This window comes from Prionailurus viverrinus, chromosome E2 (assembly GCF_022837055.1).
Source record: "Prionailurus viverrinus isolate Anna chromosome E2, UM_Priviv_1.0, whole genome shotgun sequence".
NCBI classification, from domain to species: domain Eukaryota; kingdom Metazoa; phylum Chordata; class Mammalia; order Carnivora; family Felidae; genus Prionailurus; species Prionailurus viverrinus.
The window spans coordinates 3,579,093-3,598,706 of record NC_062575.1 but is presented as its reverse complement, the minus strand read 5'-3'; the positions used below and the strand labels follow the sequence as shown (position 1 = coordinate 3,598,706).

Genomic DNA, 19,614 nt, shown 5'->3' with positions numbered 1-19,614 from the left:
TGAATACCATTCCAGTGGACAGAGCAACTACGTTCCCTTTATCCCTTCATCTCTTGATGGACGCCGGATTGCTTCCACCCTTGGGCTGTTGTAAACCTGTGAAACAGGTGATGCAACAGTGGGGCAGTTCTTAGGTGCGTATCAACTGAGTTTTTGGGTTCTTGTTTCCTGGCTTATTTTGGTGGCTGTGTCTGATACATGTCTGCGCCTGTGTGTTTCTGTAAACAGGGCTGGCTCTCTGGGATGATTTGCACGGCTCCTGTTAAGCGTATGCCTAGCTGATGCTCTTGGTTGCTTCTGGAAAGATTTTTTAGTACAAGCGCGCCCTCTGCTGTCAGTGTAGTAGAGTGCAGCTTTTTACTAGCTGGCTCGCGCTGGGAGGCGGAGAATGGGGAGAAAGGTGATGTCCTTGATTTGTTTTTCCCCTTTCTTCTTGAAAAGCCTGAGATCCCCCTTTCTCCTTTTCCCCTTCGATATGCTATGTCCAAAAGCTGCCTCTCTCTGCTTGTACCGCTCACAGACTGCAGTTGGTGCCCTGCGGTCAGTGCCCTGACCTGTCTGAATGCTTTTTTACTATTTGCACAACTTTCTCTTTCTAGCGGTGGTTTTCGCCCAATTTTGGGCCTGACAATAAGCACCTGCCTCTGTCTTTTGCACGGTTTTCCTCATTGTCTTTGTGGCATCCTCGTGATACAGCCAGGTGATGAGATTATGTGCAGGTATTTTTTTTTTTTTTTTTAAAGAATGTTATAGGGGCGCCTGGGTGGCTCAGTCGGTTGAGCGTCCGACTTCAGCTCAGGTCACGATCTCGCGGTCCGTGAGTTCGAGCCCCGCGTCGGGCTCTGGGCTGATGGCTCAGAGCCTGGAGCCTGTTTCCGATTCTGTGTCTCCCTCTCTCTGCCCCTCCCCCGTTAATGTTCTGTCTCTCTCTGTCTCAAAAATAAATAAACGTTAAAAAAAAATTTAAAAAAAAAGAATGTGATAGATCTTTGTGTAGTGATAAAGATCTTCAAGGTCTATTTCTTGCTAAATGAAAGGAGAAAATGCAAAACGTACATGACAGGATCCCGCCATGGGTATGCATTATTTTCCTTTTATTTATTGAACTTAATTTTATTCTAGGAATACATTCACATTGTTCAAATATAGAAAGTATGAAACCAGAGAGCATGAGAGCTTGCTCACTGGAAATCGGTGAGGTTTTCCCTCTGGCTTTTACTTGGCATTGTTTTAAAGTGTAGGCATTCTCTTCTGTTCTCATGCTAAGATGTGGTTTGGGGCTGTTTTGTCATTCTGCGTTGTTTTCATTTTTTCCACTTATTTTGAAACAAACTCACGGAAGAGGTGGGTTTTTTTTAAGTTTATTTTTTTAATTTTTAAAAAATATTTATTTTTGAGAGGGAGACAGAACACAAGCAGGGGAGGGGCAGAGAGAGACGGAGACACAGAATCCAAAGCAGGCTCCAGGCTCCGAGCTGTCAGCACAGAGCCCGACGCGGGGCTCGAACCCACGAACCGTGAGATTATGACCTGAGCCAAAGTCAGACACAACTGACTGAGCCACCCAGGCGCCCCTACGTAAGAGTTTATAAATACAATACAAAGAAAAAATTTGTTTGCTGAACCATCTGAGACTATGTTACAGACCTGATTCAACTCACCCAAATACTGACTGTATTTCCTGCAAAAAGGACATTCTCCTAGTTGACCACCTTCCAGTCCTCAAAACGGGAGTATTAATACTGACCTGCACTGTCTTTGGCCGTCATCGGGGAGACTCATCCATACTTATGCAATTGCCATAGTCTCCAGCTACCCAGAAAGCCTAAAATACTAGATAAAAATCTTCATCGCAGGTGACTGACCCTGATGTCCACGGACTCTCCCCAACTTCTTACATGTACGATCCATCCATCGTGAGCTGGGATCTGCCACAGTCCGGGAAAGACAGTAGAGCCAAGTCTTGAGGGGAATGGGCATCCTCTCGGGAGACACCTGCGTAAGAAGGAACTGTGACCGCCGATTGACAGGTGCTGGTGTCTCCTTCCCAGGGCATCTCGGGGGAATTTGGGGCTCCAGATTTTCAGGTTTGTCCCCACAAATGACTGAATCCCAGATCCCAGAGGGTCCCAAGGCTGCATATTTCGCCTCCTTTGAAGCCCTGCACCGTCAGGCTGAGACCCTGGCCTGATTTCAGCGGGGTCGCCCCCTTCCAACTGCTCTAGAGGACTCTGGATTTCGTGGCACGCCTTCAACGGGAAATTGCCGCTCCGGGCCGGTCACTCTGTTCCTACGGTTCACGTCGCCATCAGGACAGACCACCCCTTGCCATGTGCGTGGTTTCCATGAGGATCCGTCAAGTTCTAAAACCACCGAGTCCCCCGGCGCCTGCCTTTCACCCACACGCCCTCCCAATAATAGCACAGGTGACAGCAAGTGGCTGTGATATGCCGAGGCTGGTGCTTAGATCCATGGTCGTGGTCATCCGCCAGCAGCTCCTCCCGTTCACAGCCCAGAAAGGGGTCCGCACGGGTCTGCACGAGGGGTTCTCGACTGGAGGTGACTTCCTGCCAGGGGACATCTGGCTGTTTGGGTGGTCACACCGGCAGGGGCGGCAGGGTACCACAGGCATCCTGGTGGGTAGAGACCAAGGATGCTGCTCAACATCCCACAGCGCCAGGCCCCAGGCGCCCCCCTGCCCCACAGCCAAGAATTATCCAGCCCCAAATGTTAACAGCACTGGTGTCGGGAAGCCTGCTTTTCGTCCATTACTTTCTTGGCATTCCCTGGGGGAAGGAGGGGTTTTAAGGGTTTTGAGATGAGCACATAAGCAGAGATGAACCCATTGGACAAAGAGAAGCTCTCCATTCTGTGCCACCGAACAGAACACGAGAAAGAAGTGGTCCAAATGGGCATCTCGTGACCCCAAAGACACTGAACTAGTGTCCTCTGGCTGTCGTTATAAATTAACCTCAACTCGGTGGCTTAAAATAACATCCAGAAGTCCAAAATGAAGGTGTCAGGAGGGCCGCGCAACCTTCAGAGCCTCGAGGGGCGTCTGTCCTGTGTCTCCTGTGGCAGCTTCTGGGGTCCTCCCACTCCCTGGTTTGAGGCTGATGGTTCCACCCATGGCCCTGTCTGCTCACGGCCTCCTCCTCTCTGCTCTGTGTCCCCTCCCCTTCCATCTCTTGTAAGGACACCTGTCGCTGGATTTAGGGCTCCCTGCCCCCCAGATAATCTAGAACGATCTCGGGATCCTTCACTTCATTTTGTCGGCAACGTAACTTTTTCCAAATCAGCTCAGATTTGGACAGATCGTTCAGGGGTTCACGCTTTGACGGGCTAGAGGCCCAGCCTCGGGATGAAGTTGACTCTGTCGAACGGTCAGATAGGCAGAAGGAAGCTTGGCTGCATCACTGGGCCCAAAGCCTGCCTTACTTCTGGACTTGTGCTGCTATGAAATAGTGTCCCTTCTTGCTTGTGACTGGGGTGAATATCAGCCCAGCTCACATGCTGCATGTCTGCTCTCATAGCAGGCATGGGCGGCCCACAGAGCCTGGCCGAATCCCCAAAGCCCGAACAGCAGTCTGAAGGGTTTGACACGGTCGTGGGTTTCTTTAAAACAACAAACAAAACAGGGGCGCCTGGGTGGCGCAGTCGGTTAAGCGTCCGACTTCAGCCAGGTCACGATCTCGCGGTCTGTGAGTTCGAGCCCCGCGTCGGGCTCTGAGCTGATGGCTCAGAGCCTGGAGCCTGTTTCCGATTCTGTGTCTCCTTCTCTCTCTGCCCCTCCCCCGTTCATGCTCTGTCTCTCTCTGTCCCCAAAATAAATAAACATTAAAAAAAATTAAAAAAATAAATAAATTAAATTTTAAAAAAACAACAAAACAAAAAAACATCCCCAAAGCATTACCCTCATGATTCGTTCTTCAGTCTGCTTATTATGTTGCCACCATCCTCTCTGTGGACTTGTGTGGGTTTGAAGTTTTTCTAGGCCAGTTTTGATCATCTTTCATCTATCTGGGGGCTATGTTTAGAGTTATGAATCACCTCAAGGCTTTCAGTAAAGTAGCGGGGGTTACGTTATTTGTGAGTCAACGCCTGCGGTCCTTGTGGCTTCTCAGTTCCCGAAAGGAAGCGGATGTTGCTTGTGAGGGTTTGTGGCTAGAATCAACCCCGGGCCGAGTTGGACTTGTCTCCATAAGAGCTAGGTTCTTGTGGGAGCGGCCACCCCAGTGGGCTGGCCTTCACGCTCTTTCCATTTAGGCCTGTGGCCCCCTGCCACGAATGTGGGCTTCTGCATCAGACTGGATTCCAACTCTTCTTGCTAAGGCACTCCAGGGTTCATTGGCTGGTTGGCCGGTTGGTTTTAAGTCAACTCTACGCCCAAAGTGGAGCTCAAATTCACAGCCCCAAGATCAGGAGCCTCACACTCTTCCAACCGATGCCAATTTTGCTTTAATAGAAACAGGAGGACTTGATGGGAAGTGTCAGGGAAGGTCATGGTCCTGGGAAAAGCCGAGGAAGCGGGTTTTGGAGAGGATGGGGCGCCAGGGAGAACGGTGGCTGCCCCAAATCCCGAGAACCTGTTACTTTACGTGGCAAAGGGGCATCGAGGGGGCAGATGGAATTGTTGCTCTTGAGCTGTTGTGAAGGAGAGAGGTGGTCCCGGATCACTGGGCAGGCCGAATAGCCTCACCAAGTTCCCTAAAAGCGGGGGAGAGGGAGAGCCAGAAAGATGGCCGTGTGAGGACTTGGCCTGTCATTGCTGGCCCTGAAGGCGGAGGAAGGGCCACGAGGCGAGGAATGTGGGGGCCCCTAGAAGCAGGAAAAGGCAGGAAGCAGATCCTCCCCGTGAGCCTCCGGAAGGAATGCAGCCCTGGTGACATTTTGACCTTAGCCCAGAGACCCGTTCTGGACTTCTGATCTCCAGAACTCTGGAGCGTGAACCACCCAGTCTGGGCTTGTTTGTCAGAGCAGCCGTACGAAGCTGGTACAGACAGGAGCCACGGTGCAGGGGCCAGGAGCCGACAGACCTCTTTGGGACAAACCTTATCGGTCTTGGTGTCAGCCCCATCGAGATCCAGATTCAGGGAGAGGGTCTGGTTGGTCTTGCTCGAATCACCTCCACGTGCCTGCTGCCTAGATACACAGAGATAAGGCACCCCGATTGAGAAACCCACCCAAACTGGGCAGCAGGGAGCCAGGAAGTCTGTGCAGGAGCTTCCGCTTGCCGAGCGGGTGGAGGCGCAGGGAGTGACGTCCCCAGAGATAGCACGGCTCCGTGCCCTTTGCCCTGTGAGGCTCTGCCCCCCCTGGAGGCTGCCTCACCCCTGATCTACTCACAGAGAAGTCACAAACCCAAACTGAAGCACCTTCTATAACATACCTGGCCAGGACTCTTCAGAAGCGTCCCACTCAAGAAAGAGAAACACGGTTCAGTTTAAAGCGGATTAAGGAGACAGGACAAGTGATGTAACGTGTGATTCTGGATTGGCTACTGGGTCAGAAAAGAATTTCGGTGGTTTTCTTTTGCGCTGTAAAGGACATTACCAATGATAAAACTTCAACGTCTGTAGATTAGATATGAGATCCTAGCATTGTCAGTATTATTTTCTGGGTTTTGGTCATTGTACTGTGGTTATGTTAGCGAATACTGTCACCTCCGGGCAAATCCTACACATATATTTGGAGAGCCGGAGGTTTTGAGGTTACGCTCAGACTACCGGACTACCAGAAGTACTTTCCCTGAGACACACCAGAAGGGACTCTTAAATACCGAGAACAAACAGGGTTGCTGGAGGGGTGTTGGGGAAGGGGAGGATGGGCTGAATGTGCAAGGGGGCATTAAGACCACTGGTTGGGATGAGCACTGGGTGTTATATGTAAGTGATGAATCACTAAATTCTATTCCTGAAAATCATTACACTGTATGTCAACTAACTTGGATGTTAAATTTTTTTTAATGTTTATTTATTTTTGAGACAGAGAGAGACAGAGTGTGAGCAGGGGAGGGGTAGAGAGAGGAGGAGGCACAGAATCCGAAGCAGGTTCCAGGCTCTGAGCTGTCAGCACAGAACCAGACGTGGGGCTTGAATTTACAAACCGTGAGATCATGACCTGAGCCGAAGTCGGATGCTTAACCAACTGAGCCACCCAGGGGCCCAGGATGTAAATTTCTTAAAAATAAAAAAAAGAAGTATTTTCCCTGATCCCACAGGGAGAAATACACAGATTATATGAGGATACACGCACACATATGTATGTATGTGGGGGGGTGTATCCCTGTGGTGGACAGGCTCTTAGGGTAACTGCCCCCCACCAACATGATTCCCACCTCCTGGTGTTCACACCTGCTCCTGGATTGCTGCACTGAGTCCTCAGTTCCTCTCTGGCCATCCCGGCCACTGGGATGTCTGCACAGGACAGCTCACAGCTCCTCTCGGCGAGGCAGGGCGAGGGCCAGCACGACAGATGCCGATCAGTAGCCTGACCACAGAACCGGCTGTTCCGTCAGCTTGGCTGCATTCTTTTTGCTGGAAGTGAGTAGCTAGGTCCAGCCCTCTCTCAGAGGGTAAGAAGGACATGAACAGGGGGAGATGGGGATCGTTGGGGTCCGTGCTGGAAGGTGCCAACCGGAGTCCGTTCATCCCAAACATACCCTTCGGCTGTTGTGGTCTGATGTGGTAACAGAAAGAAAACTAACTGTACTTCTAAGGCTTTGGGCCGTCTTTAATGCCTTTCCACTCCCTCCCTCGGCATCGTTGGCATCTGGGGCACGATCATGCGCTGTTCTGTGGACATGGAACGGCATCCCTGGGCTCCCCACGTACCTCAAATGTCACATTTTTTTAATGTTAAAGTATTCGTATCTTGATTACCGAGCTTTTTGGTGCCAGCAAGGAACACACAGCTGCCACTCACCACGCCGGGCGATAACTCACCCACCACCATACCATCCTAGGAGGTAGTCAAGTTATTCTGCACATTCTACAGTGGGAGAAACCGAGGCTCGGAGAGGTGACTGCGGGTGTGCACGGTCCCGCAGGGAACCATGAACTTGATCCTGTCGGGCTGACAGCTTTCCCAGGGGTGTACAGTTCGGCACCGTGGCCGTCATTGGCTCTCCTGCCGCGGCCACAGCAGAGGGAGCGGACTCCTCCCTCAGCAGCTCCCAGTGACATGCACAAGGCAGGCGTCTGATGGCCCCGTGCCCCTGCCGGCCGATGGGCCAGGTGTGCACCTGCAGCCGGGTCCACTGTGCCTGAGAGGAGGCAAGAGCCACGAGGGATCCCTACCGGATGGTGTGGACGTAGCGGCCATTGGTCCTTGAGCAATACTGCCACCTAGGGGGCGCTGCGCGCACAACAGCCTTGGTCTTGAGGCTCACACGGCCAACACTGCCACCTAGAGGGTGGCGTAGGCGTGGCAGCCAGAATTCCTTGGCAAACACTGCCACCTAGAGGGTGCTGCAGACAGAGCAGCCAGCCTTGGTCTGGCTGCGGCATCCAGGTGATTCAGCCTCCCGCGTGCTTTTGACACCTGCTCCCAAAGGTTATTCTGGGAGGGGCTGTCCCCTCAATGAGGAGAGGAACCCCCGGACAGCTCCAAGCCCACCAGGCGGGCACTTTCAGCCCAAAGCCTCTGGGCTACCTCCTCATCCTCAGCTTCAGGGGCTGGAGGCTTCTCTTTGAATCCATCAAAGTACTTTCCAGAAACGCCCTCCAGTTCCTCTGCCACGGCCAGGTACGTGCTGGGCTGGGCTGCCAGCTGGGGGCTCTTGACCAGCAGCCAGAAGATGGGCCCTGCAAGGAGCCCACGGGGCATTCAGTCCACACACGTTCTGGGAGGAGGACACAAACAGCCCAACGCCTCCACCACGATGCCCCGGGCCCACAGAGGCCAGAAGTCGGACCGCAGGCCCACACGGCCCACCTCCAGGCCTTTGCCTCCGAGGTTCCCTCCACCAGGGGTTCCCTTCCCCGGCACTGCCCAGCCACCTTTGGGCCAGAGACCAGCCCCAAAGCTGCCTCCCCCAGCAAGCCTCTCCAGCTTTCCCCAAGAACACGGGAGCTCTCCCTCCTCTCCTTGAGCTCTGAGTCCTTACCCTACCTCCTCTTGCTTAAAATAACTTTTATTTATGAAATGTCTCCAGCGCCAGCCTCAACTTAGAATCCTTGATATCCGGCACCCACCCACGAAATGTTTTTCAGGGCTAGTTCTAAAGTTCTAATTATTCAGCCTAAAGCTGGGTCAGACCCTCTGCCGGTTCTTTTAAGGGCCATCTCATCCTCACGACCGTGAGGAGCGTGCTGTTATGGCCCTCGCTTTGTCGTTAAGGAAACAGGCTCTGGGAGGGGAGGATGCCTCCCTGGGTGGCAAAGCTCATTTGGGGTGAAGCTGGAGCCACCCCAGGCACAACCAGGAGTCCGCTCCATGGTCTCCTTCTCTGAGACCCGGTTTTCTCATCGAGCAGGATCTGGCCTGTTTCCTGGGGCTATTTCCAAGGATGGCAGGCTGGATCCACATGTACCAGTAACTCGTTCTCAGTACCCCGGAAGATACGAGGGAGGGGGCAGAGCCAAGCCACGGAGAGAGTCTCTGAGCATGAGATACACTCTGAAGGAGTAAAGAGCTCGCCCTTGACCAAGGTGGGTGGGCACCGTGCAATTAGTTGAAGGTGCAAACGGAACAAAAAGCTGGAGGAAGAGCCAATTCTGCCCTCTCTCTGCTTGAGCTGGGACATCCGTCTCCTGCCCTCAGACACCAGGGCCCCTGGCCTTCGGGCTGGGACTGACACCAGGGCTCCCCTGGTTGACAGGCCTCTGGGTTTGGACCGGGATACACCACCACCTCTCCTGGGCCTCCAGCAGACAGAGGGCAGATCACGGGGACTTCTCAGCCTCCGTAAATGCACGAGCCGATCCCTCACGACAGGTCTCTCCGAGCATCTGCATATATCCTATTCTGTTTCTCTGCAGGGTCTGACTGATACGCTGAAGGGAGCTGGGCCCCAGGCGGGGCGGGCAGGGGTTCGGCTAAGGGCCCGCAGGCCAGGAGGGGGCTTACCGAGCGTGAAGCTGGAGAAGGCAGAGCTGTGCATGCCCGTGTGTCTGCCCAGCTCCGTCCTGGCCACGCCGGGGTGCAGAGCGTTGACAGTCACACCCGTGCCTGACGGGAGAGGGAAGGAGAGGGACGAGGGGGTGAGCAGACACCAGGCTCACGCCCCACCTGGAAGGCTGATGCCGCCCGCCCTCGGCTCCAGGGCCATCCCATTCCGTGTCCTCCCCTTGAATCCACATCACCCCCCCCTTGCTCGGAAACTTCCACAGCAAGTGGTTTCATCTTGCAAAGCAGCTCTGTCACGTAACTGCCTAGGGCAGGGCCTCCCGAACCTGAACGTACGTGAAAATCCCCCGGAGGGCCTGAGAGCCCCCAGCTGCCGGGCTCCACCCCCCCACCCCCTGAGAAATCTGAGGCGGTGGCTCGGGGTGGGGCCTGAGAGGCTAGTTACAGCCAGCTCCTGGCTGAATGGACGTGGCTGGTCCACGGATGCTCTCTGAGAAGCAAGGGCACAGGGCGGACCTTCCGACTTCGGCCCCCTGGACACTGAGGTCAGATCGTTCTTCATCCTGTCCGCGGCAGGAGGCTGGGCGGCTGCATGCCAGCAGCAACGCTCCCCCCACCTCCACTGCCCCAGCGGTCTTCAAATACTGCCGAATGTCTCCAGGGGTGCCGACTCACCCACGGTTGAGGACCGCTAGCCCAGAGCACCGAAGGCTTAGGCGCCGGTGCAGGATGAGCCGGGGAGGATGCCACGATGGATCAGTGACGTCTGCTTCGGGCGCCAGTGAACGTGGTGCCGTGCGTGTCCCGCCTCCACCTACTCTGTTCTGGGACCCGTGCTTGACCTCCCATGGGCCCAGCGTCACAGGAGGACTGTTCCAGGCGCAGAGCCAGAGGAAGAGAGAGGCCGGCGAGGCTCGCCACACACGTACCCTGCAGCCGCCGGCTCAGCTCCTTGGTAAACAGGACGACGGCCAGCTTGCTCTGGCAATAAGCCGCTTTAGTGTCGTACGTCCTCTTCTCCCAGTTCAAGTCATCAAAGTCCACGTGACCTGCGACGTGGGCCAAGGACGAGAGGTTGACGATCCGCGAAGGGGCCGAGGCTTTCAGTGTGTCCAGCAGCAAGTTCGTCAAGAGAAAGTGACCTGGATGCAGGACAACAAAAAGGCAATTTTCCCTGAATTCTTACCTGGCACATAGGACCGTACTGAGAACATTACCTTGTGTGACCCTCCCAGGAACCCGTGGCTCTGGACAGGGGCCAGATCCATCCCCCAGGGGACCTCTGGCAACACCTAGAGGTTGTGGTCGTCACAACTGCGGAGAGAAAAGGGAGGTGCTCTGGCCATCGGGTGGGTGGAGGCCAGCCAGGCACGCTCCTAAATAAACGTCCTGTAGCGAGCAGGGCGGCCCCGCAGGAAAGAAAGATCCAGCCCAACATCAAGCTCTGCACGAATCCTATGAGGTCGGTTGGGGGACGGACCGCCTTCCGTCTCCCCAAATCCTTCCTCCATTTCTCCTTCAGCGATAGAATTTTCGGCTCTGCCCAGGGCTGCCCGGTGAAGGACTACATTTCCCAGACTTCCTTGCACCGGCATCGGTCATGTGACTGGGCCCCAGCCAATAGGACACCGAGTGATAGTCACGTGAGTTATGACCCTCCAAGACCTTGGCATGTGGTCTTATTTGGAGAGAGGGGTCTTCGCAGAGGCAATCAAGTGAAAATGAGGTCATGAGGGTGGGCCCTAATCCAGTGACTGGCACCTGCCCAGTACCTAGTTCCTCCTCGCCCTTGCTAAGGGAACCCCTGTTGCATTCAGGGTGACAACAGGTGGACAGAGTAACTGAAGGACAGACAGACTGGAGGACAGACAAGGGGTCAAAAGGCTGAGACGGATGACGGATCTGAAGGACTGGTGGAGCACCCGGCTGTCAGCAGGCAACTCCCTGAGCTGCCGGTGACCCCACAAGCGGCCGCCCAGCTGCCCTTGAGAGTGAGGAGGACCCACAGAGGATCCCATTCACATCCCAGGCCGACGTTGACCCCACACAGCCCGCAGCCCGAGGCCTCACCCAGGTGGTTAACGCCAAACTGCATCTCGAAGCCGTCCTCGGTGGTCCAGTGGGGGCACCGCATCACAGCCGCGTTGTTGATCAGGATGTGCACGCGCTCTTTCTCTGGAGGACAGGGGTGAGGGCAAACGCGTCAGTCCCACGCCTGCGTGAAGCACGAGCGCAGCTGGGGGGACAGCACCCCCTGCCCTGGGCTGACCATTGTCCCCCAGACATTCACGCCCAGCCGGAGTCTGGGAACACAGCCTGATTTTGCAAAGAGTCTTTGCAAAAGTTATCTAGTTAAGATAAGGTCATCGTGGGGCCCCAAACCAACAGGACTCAGACAGCAACCCGCGGGGGGAATGTGCTGTGGGGACGGAGGCAGAGACTGAGCGATGCGCCTGCGAGGACCGAGGGCCACCTCCAGAAGCTGGAAGATGCAGGAGGTACTGTCCTGTCTCAGGAACAGTGCCACCCTGCTGACACCTCGATCCTGGACTTCTGGCCTCCACAACCGTGAAGAGACTGTGATCTCAAACCAGTTTGCTATATTCTGAAAACAGACATGCCCCACCTGCAACTCAGAGACGTTTTCTGAAAAGGGAAGAGGCCACATCTGCAGGGGCCTCGGGGCCTGAAACTGGGGGGTTACTCGTAGGAACTCCAGCTCAGCAGGCAGCCGATTCCCAGCCCTGCCTCTCCACAGGCACAAGCGGCCATCCCTCCCTGGGCCTGTTTCCTTGTCTGTAAAACGGGACGAATAACAGCACCCTCCTCCCTGTATCAGTCAGCTAGGGCCGCGTAACAACGGGCCACGGAAACATACTGCGTCCCAGCTCTGGAGGCGGGGAGTCCAGGATCATCGGGTCTCAGGATTGTCTCCTTTTGAGGACCGTGAGGGACAATCTGTTCCTGGGTCTCTCCCCTCCCGTAAACAACTGTCCACCTTCTGTCTCTTCCCTCAGCATCTGTCTGTTGTCCTCACCTCCCTCTCTACAAGGACTCCAGTCATACCAGAGTAGGGTCTACCCTGCTGCCCTCACTTTCACTTGGATACCTCCGTACAGACCCTGTCTCCAAATAAGGTCACATTCTGAGGTCCTGGGGGCTGTGATCCCAACACATCTTCTTTTGAGGGGACATAGTGGAACCCACAACACTCTCAAAGTGGTTTTTAGGTTCAGTAGAGACAACAGACTAGTTATCCAGCACCTTGTAAACAGAGCCTCTATTTCGTTCTTTATCTGATGGTGGATGGGGTAGCACAGAACTACCTGGAACCATCAGACGAGGGTTCAAATCCCCTGGCTCTACCCTGGCCAAGGCACACAGCTTTGCTCTGATTCATTTCCCCCTCTGTAAAAAGGGAAAACACTAGAACCTGCTGGGTAGAACAGGGGAGAAAAAGCACCACATGTATGACATGCTCCCATTATATCAAAAAGGCCCAGGGCAGGTATATATATCTGCTTGCTTTAGAAACGCACTAACAGGGGCACCTGGGGGGCTCAGTGGGTCGAGCGTCCGACTTCGGCTCAGGTCATGATCGCATGGTTTGTGGGTTCGAGCCCCACATCCAGCTCTGTGCTGACAGCTTGGAGCCTGGGGCCTGCCTTGGATTCTGTGTCTCCCTCTCTCAAAAATAAACATTAAAAATTAAAAAAAAAAAAAAAGAAATGCACAAACAGTCTCCAGAAGGACACCCAAGAAGGGGTGCACTGAATACGTCTGAGGAAGAAGGTGTCTGGGAGCTAGCGGCAGGGAGATGGTTGGCTGTATCCCCGTTTGTACTTTCTGAACGTTTCCTCCCGTAAATGTCATTCCTGTTCCCAAACATAAGGACGTAAACCAGTTCTGAGGACATCGGGTGGGAAGCAAGACGAGAGGGTCACGAGTGTGATGCGGTGCAGAAAAATGCCAGCCTAGTCCCCGGATCTGCAGAAAGAAACACCCAGCAAAGAGAGCGTGAGGGCCGGGTACCCTGTGCTGTGCCCATCGTCGCGGCCGTGGCCCCACACAGGACCCCACGCAGAGCCTGGATCTGACTCCTCGCTGCGTCCCGGGCGTCACCCGTCACCCCTGAGAGCCAAAGAGCCTCAGGAACCCGTGGAGAGTCGGCACCATTGCCTTTCACCAGGCTAACTCATCCCTCATCCCCCCGCACTTCCAACCTCATCTGGGCCTCTGCCTCTGGGGGATCTGATGCCGAAGGAGTTCGTTTTCCGACAGGGCAAGCTTCTCCTGTAAAGGACCAGACTGAACACTTTTGGCTCTGCAGGCCATACCGTCTGTCTCTACTGAACTCCGCCGTCGCGGGACTAACGCGGCCACCGATGATACGTAAACTAACGGGCACGACTGTGTGCCAATAAAACTTTATTTACAGACACTGATACCTGACCTCCATACCATGTCCGCATATCCAGAAAGATCACTCTTTTGAGTTCTTCCAACCATTTACGTAAATGGTTGACACGTAAAATACGTTAACGTGACCAGAAGAGATAAAAAGCGTATCATCTGCTCCCGCAGACGTCTGGCCCTGTCCGAAAACACGGGCCACGGTCTACCAACACCCCACGGTAGCCCTAGGACTTGGCTGGTTTAAACTCACTCCTCAAAGCCTGGCGACCCCACCGCGCCCCTCAAGGCCGGCGTCCTCCCTCCTACCTTCGGTGATCTTCGCCGCGAACTCTCGGATGGACTTGAGGGAGGCCAAGTCCAGGTGCCGGGCGCTGACGTGGTGATTAAGGGTCTCCCTGCGAATGTCCCTTGCTGCTGCTTCGCACTTCTCCATGTCCCGACAGGCCAGAATGATGTTGCCTCCTGGAAGCCCAGGACAGGATCAAGAATATTTTTTTTTAATTTTTGTTTTTTTATGTTTATTTATTTTTGAAAGAGAGAGAGCATGAGTGGGGGAGGGGCAGAGAGAGGGAGACACAGAATCCGAAGCGGGTGCGGGCTCCGAGCTGTCAGCACAGAGCCCGACACAGGGATCGAACTCACGAACCTCGAGATCATGACCTGAGCCGAAGTCGGACGCTTAACCGACTGAGCCACCCAGGCACCCGAGATAAAGAATATTTTTTAAATCCTCCCCTCGGGGGACGCCTCAGTGGCTCGGTCGGTTAAGTGTCCAACTCTTGATTTCAGCTCAGATGATGATCTCACGTCACGGTTCATGGGTTTGACCCCCCACATCGGACCCTATGCTGACACTTCAGAGCCTGCTCGGGATTCTCTCTCTCCCCATCTCTCTCTGCCCCTCCCCTGCGTGCACACATATTCCCTCTCAAAATAAATAAAGATTAAAAAAAAAAAAAGGATAAGTGAGTAACCTGTGTGTTGTGTGGATTAAATCTCAATACGGCCATAAAAAAAAAAAATTAGAAAAATGACAAGAACCAGGGATTGAAGAAGGACAAGCAGCCACGGTGCGGACCACGTGGATGTGTGTGGCTTACCTGCCCGCCACTGGGCCCCGCTGTCCCTCACACGCTCCACAAGGGAACTCATGGGACGCGGATCCGTTCATCCTCTGCTGCCTCGGGACCTCAGGACCGCGGTGGGTGTGTCCACCCTCTCCTGGGGGGAGCACGTGCCCCCTCCTTGGGGAAACCCCAGGGCCGGGGGGGGGCTGCCCATCACGGCCCCCACCGCTCTCACCTCAGGGGTGGACAGGGGTAGACCCCACTCCGGCCTGGCCCGCCAGGACCCATTCCCCAGCCACCCCAACCCGTCAAGCCCACAGAAAGTTTGCGATCTCCCGCAGCCCTCAAGCCTGCCCCGCCGCAGCCTTCCCGCCCCCACCAGTGGTGGCTCTGCTCCTCCAGCAGCTCAGACGCAAATCCTCGACTCCTCCTTTTCCGGTGCCTGACCTGACAGGATGTCCACTGACTGTAACTTGGAAGGAGACCTTCACGTGCTGAGCGGGGCAGTCCTCCCGCCCGGAAGTCCGCCAGGACCCCAGTCCGACCAGGCGAAAAACACTGACCGGACCCAGATCGAGGGGCCTTCTACAAAACGCCCGACCAGTAAGCCTGGAAGAGCCTGAAGCCAGATCCTCACCCCCAGCCTCTGACCCAGGCCCCAAGCCGGCCATCAGGACGGAGTCGACTACCGTAAGGGAGCGCAAGGCCGGCACCAAGAGAAAAGGCAACACCAGAAACTGCTGGGTGTCCACAGCCTCCTCGGAGACCCAGAGTCTCCCTCACCGCGTTCAGAGAGGAGAACCTTTCCGGCCTAAGCCGACATGACTCTGGACCTGGACAACCAGATGGCCTTAGCGTCCCCCAGGAACGCAAACCCTCCAGCACCAGACCTCACACCCCAAGCCTCGGGCAGAGAAGGCAGGTGCCCGCTGGGGCCTCACCTCTTTTGGCCAGCTCCAAGGCGGTCTGCTTCCCGATGCCCGTGTTGGCGCCGGTCACAATGACGGTCTTCCCGAGAATGGTGGCCTTGCTGGGACAGGACCCTCCGGCAACATAGTCTCTGAAAGCGAGAAGCCACGTGGTCAGTTCTGTCCATCTGCACCCTTTGCTGCAGGTGCCGACATGAGCTTGTGTTCCCCAAACCGAAAGACGGAAAGGACATCTGGTGACTGCATGGGGGCCACTGTGATGTCACAGGTAAAGAAAGGGCTCAGCAGGGCCAGGTGTGGGGGAGCCTCTACGACAATCAGTACTTCCTGAAGACCCGCTGTGTTCGTTTCCTGTGGCCGCTGGAACCAGTCACCACAAGCTCGGGGGGGGTTTAAACTCTGCTGGCGTGATCTATCTAGGGCTCTGCAGGCAGGCGTCCGAAACGGGTCTCACTGGGATAAGGGCAGGGTGTTGGCAGGGCTGTGTTCCTTCCAGAGGCTCTAGGGGAGAGGCCGGTCCATGCCTCTTCCAGCTTCTAGAGGTGCCCACTGGCTCCTGTCCCCAAAGTCAGCCGTACAGCGTCTTCACGTCCCTGACTCGGAAGGACCATTGTGATTGTGGTGGACCCACCTGGACAACCCCCCCATCTCAAGGTCCTTGACTCAATGGCATCTGCAGAGTCCCCTTTGACAGGTAAAGGACCATATTCCCAGGCTCTGAGCATTAGGACGTGCCCATCTTTGGGGGGCAGGGGGACCCTTATTCTTTACCCATGTCCCACAGAAGCCAAATACTGGAAACAACTGACTGTCACCAGTGGGGGACTGGCCAAACAATGCCATCTCCATATGAGAGAAGGGAGCTGTACAAGACGGACACCACCAGCCACCTGGGGCTAAGTTTTTATTTAAATTAAAAATAAGGGCACCTCTGGGGCACCCGGGTGGCTCAATGGGTTGAGCGTCCGTCCGACCGACTTTGGCTCAGGTCATGATCTCATGGTTCGTGGGTTCGAGCCCCACGTCGGGCTCTGTGCTGACAGCTCAGAGCCTGGAGCCTGCTTCAGATTCTGTGTCTCCGTCTCTCTCTGCCCCTCCCCTGCTCGTGCCCTGTCTCTCAAAAATAAATATTAAAGAACCTTAAAAAAAAAAAAAAAAATAGGGGCACCAGGCTGGCTCAGTTGGAAAAGCAAGCGACTCTTGATCTTGGGGTCGTGAATTTAAGCCTCACGTTGGGTGTAGCAATTACTTAAACAAATAAACTTTTTAAAAATAATGAAGAATAGGGGCGCCTGGGTGGCTCAGTCGGTTAAGCAGCCGACTTCAGCTCAGGTCACGATCTCGCGGTCCGTGAGTTCGAGCCCCGTGTCGGGCTCTGGGCTGATGGCTCAGAGCCTGGAGCCTGCTTCAGATTCTGTGTCTCCCTATCTCTCTGCCCCTCCTCCGTTCATGCTCTGTCTCTCTCTGTCTCAAAAATAAATAAAACGTTAAAAAAAAATTTTTTTTTTAAATAATGAAGAATAAATAGCCATACTTTCCCCCCAGGGCACTCAGCTACCTTTCTTTCTTTCTGTCCCATGCTGTCACTTTATTATTATCACTATTTTTAGTTTTTTCAGGACTGAAAGACAATACTATAAAGAAAAATAAAAACAGCATGAATGAATTTTATTACAAGGAAGAATTATTTCCATTAAAAAAAAAAGCTATTTCCATTTTCTAGAACTTCCAAAACAGTTAATATTACAGAGCCACTGTTCAATGAATTATAAATAGCAAGATACATGGGGCGCCCGGGTGGCTCAGTTGGTTGCGTGTCCGACTTCGGCTCAGGTCATGATCTCACAGTTTGTGAGTTCGAGCCCTGCGTCGGGCTGTCTACTGACAGCTCGGAGCCTGGAACCTGCTTCAGATTCTTTGTCTCCCTCTCTCTCTGCCCCATCCCCACTCATGCTCTGTCTCTCTCCATCTTACAGATAAAACATTTAAAATATTTTAAATAAATAAATAACAAGATACAGGCCAAGTACATGAAAAAGGCTTTATCAGATCAGGAGTAACAACTTCAAAATGAAGCTGCATCATAGCTCCAGCAAATAAACCCAAAGGTAATTATTCAAAGGGATTTACAGTCTATGCTTCATTCCCTTAAAAAAAAAAAAAAAAAAAAAAGCATTTCAATATTCCAATCACTTTCAGGCCTCCCAGCCAATCTCTTGTATTGTGTAACTGTAATAAAATGATATATTGCTGGGGCGCCTGGGTGGCTCAGTCAGTTGAGCGTCCGACTCAATTTTGGCTCCGGTCCTGATCTCACGGTCTTGAGATCAAGCCCCTCCACTGGCTCTGTGCTGAGCGTGGAGCCTGCTTAGGGTTCTCTCTCCTTCCCGCTGCCCCTCCCCTACTCCTGCACCTCTCCCTCTCAAAAATAAACAAACCTTTTTTTTTTTTTTAATTAGATATTGCTGGGCACCTAGGTGGCTCGATCATTAAGCATCTGACTTCAGCTCAGATCATGATCTCATAGTTTGTGAGTTTGAGTCTCGCCCGCATGGCATGGGCTCCAGGCCCTCTTGGGATGAACACGAGCCGCACTTTGGGTGAGCCCTGCTTCTCTCTCCTCTCTCTCTCTGCCCCTTGTTCACTTCGACCCCCTCTCTCTCCCTCTCTCTAAAAAAAAGGAATTATATATTACTAATTCTTTTCAATTGCGGTAAGAACACTTAACGTGATTTCCACCCTCTTAACAAGTTCTTGAGTGTACAATATAACACCATATTGTTAATTCCAGGCACGATGCAACTATACCTTAAGTGCTATCTATCATAACGAACAGCACAAATATAAAACATTTCCATCAGCGCCGAAAGCTCTCCGAAGCAGTGCTGCTATGGAATACTGGGTTGGCTGGGTTTTCTGTGGGGTTTTTTAGTGAGTTCGCCCAGGAGAGACCAGTATATATAATCCATGCAGTTCAATCTGGTCATGCACTGTGTTGGGCAATTCAGTTTGCGTCTCCGATTTCGGATAAGAGAGCTTAAGGTGGCACACATTTTCCTTGCACCGGGGCCAGCACATGACTACAGAGACCGTTCAATAAGTGTCCGCAGGACGGATTCAATAATCGATGACAAGTACGGAAGCAATTAGACCAGCAGGTTCACAAGGGCCCGGATCCGCCCCTTCCTCGGAGTGACCTTGGGCCATGACCTGCCCTCGGGGGCCTACCTAGGTTTGCCCCCCAACACTGTCTGGGGGCGGGCTGGTCGGGTGAGCTGGAGTTCTAGGCCGTCGGCCACCAAGCAACCTCTCCCCAGCCTTCCCCCCTCGCGGCTGCCGGCGGCCCACCAGCAGAGCGCACTCACCGGAGCAGCACGGCGCCACCCGCCACCGTGCCCAGCACGGAGAGCGGCAGGAGGTAGCGGTTCATGCCGGGTAGGAGCGGGGGTCGGACGCGGAGCCCCCCTCCCTCCCCCAGACAAGCCGCTGGGTCGCCCCTGGGACCGCTCAGCCCGCGACCCACGTGGGGAAGGCCAGGCCGTCTGGGACTCAGGCTTCCGGGAAGAGGCGGGGGCATCTCGGGAGTGGGGCTTCCAGGGGCGGGGCTTCCAAGGCGGGACCTATGAGAATGGGCCCTGGCGCCGCTGCGGCTGGGAATGGTAGTTTCCGGGGCAGTGGGCGTGGCCGTGGCCTAGGGGCGGGGCATGAGGGGCGGGGCCAGTGCGCGGGTTCAATGAAGTCATAGTCGCTCAGCTACCAGGCGCGGCGGGGTTCTACTGTAACACGAGGGTTACGATCCTGCTGCTGCGGTTTCTGCCACCGCTTCCAGGCTGTCCTCCTCTGTGTGTCTTTCAGATATGTCAGCCTGTTTCCCACCTAAAATGCGTGTTCACCAGTAGTACCTTCCTCATAGACATTATGAGAGAATTTGAGAACTTCAGTGCTTAGAAACTAGGATTTAGTACCTTGGGGGTTCCCAAACCCCTGGGGTCCTTGAGGAAAGAGTAGATCAAGGCGTGGACTCCTGGTCTGACCGAGGAGGGGGTAGGGACTGGATTCCCAGTTCTGAAGGAGAAGCGTCCGGGGATCAGAATTCCCCGGGTCTGAGGGAGGAGGTGGTGGGGGTCTGGACC

At 54.3% G+C, this 19,614-nt stretch overlaps 1 protein-coding gene across 2 annotated transcripts; it reads right to left on the bottom strand.

Moving 5' to 3' along the window:
* Positions 1-3,843: 3,843 nt before the first annotated feature.
* RDH13 (retinol dehydrogenase 13) lies at positions 3,844-19,024 on the bottom strand. 2 transcript variants are annotated; one of them, XR_007147316.1, is made up of 9 exons: positions 18,847-19,024; positions 15,494-15,612; positions 13,792-13,947; positions 11,140-11,244; positions 9,999-10,211; positions 9,070-9,171; positions 6,354-7,805; positions 5,052-5,142; positions 3,844-4,707 (listed from the first exon to the last, which is right to left on the bottom strand). XR_007147316.1 is itself a non-coding variant. In XM_047835170.1 (7 exons), the coding sequence occupies exons 1-7, from the start codon at positions 18,909-18,911 to the stop codon at positions 7,579-7,581; spliced, it is 987 nt and encodes a 328-aa protein (XP_047691126.1). In that variant the 5' UTR covers positions 18,912-19,024; the 3' UTR covers positions 6,086-7,578. The 2 variants fall into 2 exon arrangements, 1 of the variants encoding a protein (XP_047691126.1); XM_047835170.1 differs by lacking the exons at positions 3,844-4,707; positions 5,052-5,142 and having other exon boundaries at positions 6,086-7,805.
* Between the last annotated feature and the right edge of the window lie 590 nt (positions 19,025-19,614).